The sequence below is a fragment of the Caloenas nicobarica genome, chromosome 31 (genome assembly GCF_036013445.1).
Source record: "Caloenas nicobarica isolate bCalNic1 chromosome 31, bCalNic1.hap1, whole genome shotgun sequence".
NCBI lineage: Eukaryota > Metazoa > Chordata > Aves > Columbiformes > Columbidae > Caloenas > Caloenas nicobarica.
The window spans coordinates 1,985,272-1,991,797 of record NC_088275.1 but is presented as its reverse complement, the minus strand read 5'-3'; the positions used below and the strand labels follow the sequence as shown (position 1 = coordinate 1,991,797).

General features: G+C 66.9%; 1 protein-coding gene across 1 annotated transcript; it reads left to right on the top strand.

Moving 5' to 3' along the window:
- Positions 1–5: 5 nt before the first annotated feature.
- On the top strand, positions 6–3,341 carry C31H1orf43 (chromosome 31 C1orf43 homolog). Its single transcript, XM_065653980.1, has 7 exons — positions 6–143; positions 1,466–1,567; positions 1,752–1,860; positions 2,367–2,420; positions 2,498–2,664; positions 2,794–2,852; positions 3,051–3,341. The coding sequence occupies exons 1-7, from the start codon at positions 75–77 to the stop codon at positions 3,247–3,249; spliced, it is 759 nt and encodes a 252-aa protein (XP_065510052.1). The 5' UTR covers positions 6–74; the 3' UTR covers positions 3,250–3,341.
- Positions 3,342–6,526: the final 3,185 nt, after the last annotated feature.

Below are 6,526 nucleotides of genomic sequence, written 5' to 3'. Positions count from 1 at the left end.
TCCTTGGTCACGTGACGGGGGAGCGGGGAGGCTTCGGCGGCCGCCATGTTGTGCGGCCCCGGGCCGGGCCGGGGATGGCGGGGGCCGGGAGTAACTGGCTGTCCGGGGTTAACGTGGTGCTGGTGATGGCCTACGGCAGCCTGGTGAGCCCGCGGGGACGGCGACAGGGGCCTCGGGTGTCTGTGGGGACGGGACCTCCGTGGAGCCGGGCGGGGGGTGGCCGCGGGGTTCATGTGGGGCCGGGCCTGGGGGCGCTGGGAGGCTCATCCTGGGGGGTCTGTTGGGCTGGGCCGGGCGGTGTTTGTGGGGTTGGGGCTGGGGGTCCGTGGGGCTCATCCTGGGGAGTGTGTGGGGCTCCTGTGGGGCCAGCCCCAGGGTCTCTATGGGGCTTTTGTGGGGCTGGGCTTGGGGGGGGTCTGTGGGGCCTGTCCTGGGGAGTCTGGGGGGCTCCTGTGGGACCAGCCCCAGGGTGTCCATGGGGTGTCTGTGGGACTCGTCCTGAGGGGTCTGTGGGGCTCACCCTGGGGCGTTTGTGAGGCTCATCCTGGGGAGTCTGTGGGGCCAGCCCCAGGCTGTCTTATGGGGCTTCTGTGGGGCCTGTCCTGGGGGGTCTGTGGGGCTCATCCTGGGGGATCTGTGGGGCCAGCCCCAGGGTGTCCATGGGGCTTCTGTGGGGCTGGGGCTGGGGTGTCTGTGGGGCTGGGCTTGGGGGGTCTGTGGGGCCTGTCCTGGGGAGTCTGCGGGGCTCCCGTGGGACCAGCCCCAGGGTGTCCATGGGGTGTCTGTGGGGCTCGTCCTGAGGGGTCTGTGGGGCTCACCATGGGGCGTTTGTGAGGCTCATCCTGGGGAGTCTGTGGGGCCAGCCCCAGGCTGTCTTATGGGGCTTCTATGGGGCCTGTCCTGGGGGGTCTGTGGGGCTCATCCTGGGGGATCTGTGGGGCCAGCCCCAGGGTGTCCATGGGGCTTCTGTGGGGCTGGGGCTGGGGCGTCTGTGGGGCTGGGCTTGGAGGGTCTGTGGGGCCTGTCCTGGGGAGTCTGCGGGGCTCCCGTGGGACCAGCCCCAGGGTGTCCATGGGGTGTCTGTGGGGCTCGTCCTGAGGGGTCTGTGGGGCTCACCCTGGGGTGTTTGTGAGGCTCATCCTGGGGAGTCTGTGGGGCTCCCATGGGTGTCTATGGGGTTTCTATAGGGCCAGTGAGGCACGTCCTGGGCTGTCCATGGGGAGCCCCTGTAGAGCCGACTCAGAACCCCCATGGGGCTGGGCCGGGGTGTCCGTGGGGTCCTGGTGTCTGTGGGGCAGGGAGGGGACGTGAGTGGGAGCCTCTGGGGGGGCTGGGCTGTCCATGGGGCTCCGTGGGGCTCCTGACGGCCACACTGGGTTTGGGGGGGGTCTGTGGGACCCCGCGGTGTCCCCGGGGTTGGGAAAAGGGTGTCGGTTCAGCTCGGTGTCCTGACCCCCCTCCCCAGGTCTTCGTGCTGCTCTTCATCTTCGTGAAACGCCAGATCATGCGCTTCGCCATGAAGTCGCGCCGGGGCCCCCATGTCCCCGTGGGGCAACACGCACCCAAGGTGGGTCCAGGGGCCCCATGTGGGGACGTGGCCGTTCCGGGGGGGTCTGTTCCCAAATCGGACCTTTCCAGAGCTGCCACTTCACTGTGGTGACGGGAGACAGAGGTTGTTACTTCACAGGGGACCTGGCCGGTGTCGTGCTTGTGATCCCACAGAGCTCTGTGTCCTTTTTTTGGTTTTGCAGGATTTAAAGGAAGAAATAGACATCCGGCTGTCGCGGGTGCAGGACATCAAGTACGAGCCGCGGCTGTTGGCGGAGGACGACAGTCGGCTCCTGCAGCTGGAGGCACCAGGTACCAGCTCCCGATTCGGAGAATTGTTTGGGTTGGAAAAGCCCCTCGAGATCACAGAGTCCAAGCGTTAACCCACCCACGTCCCTGAGAACCTCATCTCTGTGCATTTTCAACCCCTCCAGGGATGGCGACTCCAGCACTGCCCTGGGCAGCCTGTTCCAACGCCCCACAGCCCTTCGGGGAGAAATTCTCCCAAATTTCCAACCTCAACCTCCCCTGGCGCAACTTGTGGCTGTTTCCCCAGGTCCCTCAGCCGCTCCCATCACACTTGTGCTCCAGCCCCTTCCCCAGCTCCGTTCCCTTCTCTCAACTCACTCCAGCACCTCAAGCTCTTTCTCGTTGTGAGGTGATCCCGCCACCCCTGGTGCCCCCAATTTGAGCCCTGAGGTGATTCTGGTGCCCCTGGTGCCACCACTTTGTGTTTTGAGGTGATTTTGGTGCTGCCACTTTGAGCCCTGAGCTGAGTGGCCCAAACCCGACCCCGTGCTGGTTTTTCTCCCCTCCAGGCTGCTGTAACTACCTGTACAGGATGAAGGCGCTGGATGCGATCAGGACGTCTGGTAAGGGAGCTCGGAGGGGCGCAGACGGGAGGACATGGGCCGAACGCGAGCGTTTTGACCCGTGTCATGTCTCCCAGAAATCCCGTTTCACGCCGACGGCCGCTACCCCAAGTCTTTAATAGGGAAGAATTTCTGTGCCTACCTGCTGGAGCTGCGCAATTCCAGCGCCTCCTTCAAGGGCGTCCGCAAAGCCCTGATCGACGCGCTGCTGGACGGCTACGAGAGCGCCCGCTACGGCACCGGGGTGAGCGCTCGAGTTTGCGCCCTCGGGGCGGATTTTGGGGGGTGTCCCGCGCGGGGACGGGGGTCGGACTCGCCGATCCTCGCGGGTCCCTTCCAACCCGGGTCATTCTGCGGTGCCGTTTGCCTGCAGGTTTTCGGGAAGCCGGAATATCTGAAGTACCAGGAGGCTCTGAACGAGCTGGCGAATGTGTAAGTGGCGCTGCCGGGGCGCGGTGGCGGCTTCGTGGGGAGGCGCAAACAGCGTTTTGGGTCAAAAAAACCCCCTGAGACACGGGCTGTTTGCGTCTTTCCGTCCTTCAGGATGCATTTACTCGTGTTGTGAATTTTTGGGTTTATCCGATCGCAGCGCACGCTTGGCTCTGACGGTTCCTCCCTCTCTCCCCGCAGCACCAAGACCCGCGGCGCTGGCAGCCAGCGACAGCACCAGTCGGCGGCCAAGGACCTCACCCCCTGCCCCGACGTCCCCAACCCCGCCACCATCCAGGTCACCTACCTGCCTTCCAGCCAGAAGAGCAAACGTGCCAAACACTTTCTGGAGCTCAAGAGCTTCAAGGACAACTACAACACGCTGGAGAGCACCCTGTGAGGAACCGCCCGCGCTCCGGACTCTCCCTCGGCGGAGGAGCCGTGCGGGCTGGGAGCCCTGTGAATAAACTGATCAGCTTTAGCTTATTTATATAAAAAAAAAAAAAGACACGGATCGCAGCCAGCGCTCTCCTCCATCTGTCCGTCCCGTCCGTGCGGCTCTCGGGCTCTGGAGCCGCTCGTCTCATCTTTCCGGAGGGCGAACACTCTTTGTTTTCCCCGTCGCTGGACGGGGTGTAAATAGTTTGGTGCCCGGTTCTCAGCCGCCTCTTGGGCTGCGGTTTCTACTCCTATTTATTTATTTCTTTTCTCCCGCAACGGAGCGTTTGGGGACACGTTGGGCAGACGAATCCCGGCTGGGACTGTCCGTCTGTCCTGCCCGGGGGGGGGGTTTCCTCCCGCTCTCACCAGCGCTGACCCCCCCGGGGGCCAAAGCTCGTGGTCCCCAACTTGGCGCCGTGTCCGTCACCGCGGTGCGTGGCGCGGGGGACCTGCCCCTCCGCACTGTTTTTAATTAATTGCTGTTTAATAAAACGACGGTTACCCCAGCGCGCTGCGCTCGGCCTCTGACTGCGGGAGATCCGGGGCGGTTACCGGGATGCCGTTACCGGGACGCCGTTACCGACCGTTGCCAACAGTTGCGGGGTCCCTGCGGCACCGGCCATGGCAGCACCGAGCAGCCAGAGCTCCGGGCAGCGGCAGGAGGAGGTGGGACAAGGGGGGCGGCGGGTTCGGGGGTCCCGGTGGCAGTTGGGGACAGCAGGGCGCAACATCCCCCTCCTGCGTGTCAAACCCCGCTCCCCCAAACACGGCGTTTCAGTTGCAGGTCCTGGCAAACGGGAGTGTGGAGCTGCCGGAGAGGTAGAGCCAGCACGGGCACCCTGGCGTCAAACCCCTTGTGGTGGGGGGGCAGGCGCTGGTGTCCCCCCAGCGCCCCATCCTGCCCTCCCCGTGTCCCCACAGCTGTGGGGAGGTGACTGGGGGGCACCCGCGGTGCTGGGAGAGGATTTTGGTGCCGCCCCGCGGGGCTCTGGAGCCGCAAGTGCAGTGGGAGCTGCGCCTCGCCAGCACCGAGCTCACCACGGTGAGGACGGCGGCCCCGCGCTGCCGCGCCCGGGGGGTCCCGGCGACGGCGGCTTCAGCGCCGGCTCCTGTGCCCGGCAGGTCCGGCAAGCTGCCCTGTGCCGGCTGCTGCAGGACGAGCACCGGCAGCAGCAGCGGGAGCTGCAGCGGCTTGGGAAAGCGTTTTATGTGGAGCGGCTGTGAGCGCCCGAACGGCGGCTCTGCATCCGACCCGTGGACTTGGCACCGAACCCATGGGCTCAGCACTGAACCCGTGGGCTCAGCACCAAACCGAGGGCTCAGCACTGAACCGATGGGCTTGAAACCGAAACAACGGACTTGGCACCGAACCGATGGCTCAGCACTGAGCTGACGGGCTCGAAACCGAACCAATGGGCTTGAAACCGAAACAACAGACTCGGCACCGAACCGATGTCACCCAGTTTTCCGGCCAAGAATAAAACGCGTTGAGCAAAACCGCAGCTGCAGCTGCTGCGTCTGGGGCTGTGGGGCAGCGCTGGGTGGGGTGGAGGGAAGGGACACCCAGCAGGACCCCGGGACACGGGGGCGTCACCGGTGCCCCCGCACGTGCCGCGTCCCGCACGTCCGGCCCTGGCTGTGGCTGCGCCAGGAGGTGGCAGCATGGCCGGGTGGCACCTGCCGCACTGGGTCCTGCTCCCGGCTTGGCACACGACGCCCCTGTCCCCGTGTCACCACGTCCCTGCCCGTGTGGCACAACCCGGCGGGAACAGGAGCCCGGGCGGGTGTGACGCTCTCCAGCCCCGCTCGCCATCCGGGGGGGGCCCTTGTCCCTTGTCCCCCGTCCCCCGTGCCCGACCTTGGTGTCTCCCGGCCGCGGGGCCCATCAGCGCCCGCCCTGGCTCTGCGTATTGACAGCGCCGGGGGGCACCAAACCGGCCCCCCCGCCTGCGGCCCCTCATTAGCTCGGCTGTCGGGTCGCATCACATCAGCCGCCACCGCGCGCTCCTGGCACCGCGTGTCCCCGCTGTCCCCTCCCTGCCCGGGCTGAGCCCGCGGACCCCCAGCCCGGGCAGGGTCCACGCGCCCGTGTCCCCCGCCATGCACCACAAGTGCCCCATGTCCCCATCGCCCCCCAAAGTTTGGGTCCCCACGAGCCCCCAGCGCTGTCCCCAAGGTGGGTGACCCCGAAGCACCAGGACGGTGTGGGGGGACAAGTGGCCGTGGCCTCCCCGGACACCCCGTGGGTCCCCCCAGCTGGACGCCCCCATCCAGGTGCCTCCCCGGAGCGGGTCTGGGGTCCTTTCGTTGTCACCCGCTGTACCCAGCGATGGCACCGCGTGGCGCAGCGCGACAGGCCGTTGTCACCCCCTCGGCAACGCTCCCGCGCACGGGGGGTCCCGGCGTGTCCCCAAAACGCGGGGACAGGGCCGCCCCCCCCAGCGCTCGTCCTTGGGCAGGGTCAGGCGCAGCCCCCGGTGTCCCGGCTCCCCGGTATCGACGTCTCCGCTAATGACGGCGGCGTGTGAGCCGGGGCAGGCGCGGGGCCATCGACCCGTATCGACCGGTGCCGAGCGCGGGGTCCGCGGAGGGGCCGGGGCTGCCGATGGGGGGTAATTAATGGGAACGAGGCCACGTGCGCGGGGCCCGGGCGCTGCCGCCCGCCCTTATAAACGGTGGCGGGGCGGCCACCGAGCCAGAGTGACCAGGAGACCCCGAGCCGGGGCAGGTAAGGTGGGGACGGGCGCGGGGTCCCCTCGGCCACAACGTGCCGCGTCCTGAGCTTCTCCTTCTCTTGCAGGTCCCGGCCGCCTCCGCCTGCCCCGGCCTCTGTCTGATATGTTTGATATTAGGTTGTTTGATTGGAAAACCAACTAAATATCAAACATATTCTTACAGCGGCGGGGACGCCCAGCGCCGACGCGACGAGACGCGCCCCCGAAAAACACCCGCGTGCCGCCGGCCCCGCGGGTTTGGGATCGGCGCCCAGCACCTGTCCCGCGGGATGAGCCCAGGACAAAGGCACGTGGCGCCGTTCCCACCGCCGGGGGTTATTTATGGCACCGTGGGCACCGTCCCTTTGTCTCCCGACCCTTTTCAGCCCCCAAAAGGCCGTCCCTGGCCCGTGGGGCTGGGGGACCCTGTGGAGGCTGCTCAGCCCTGAGCATCCGCGGGGAATTGGCTCCGGCTGCCAACAGCATCTTCGGCGTTGGCGCCGTGGCCCCGCCGGGCCGGGG

Excerpts from the sequence above, each read along its gene's own strand:
- C31H1orf43 (XM_065653980.1), top strand. The coding sequence starts at position 75 with ATGGCGGGGGCCGGGAGTAACTGGCTGTCCGGGGTTAACGTGGTGCTG. Across the intron at positions 144-1,465 it reads TGATGGCCTACGGCAGCCTG|GTCTTCGTGCTGCTCTTCAT; the intron begins GTGAGCCCGCGG and ends CCCCCTCCCCAG. Across the intron at positions 2,421-2,497 it reads GGATGCGATCAGGACGTCTG|AAATCCCGTTTCACGCCGAC; the intron begins GTAAGGGAGCTC and ends CATGTCTCCCAG.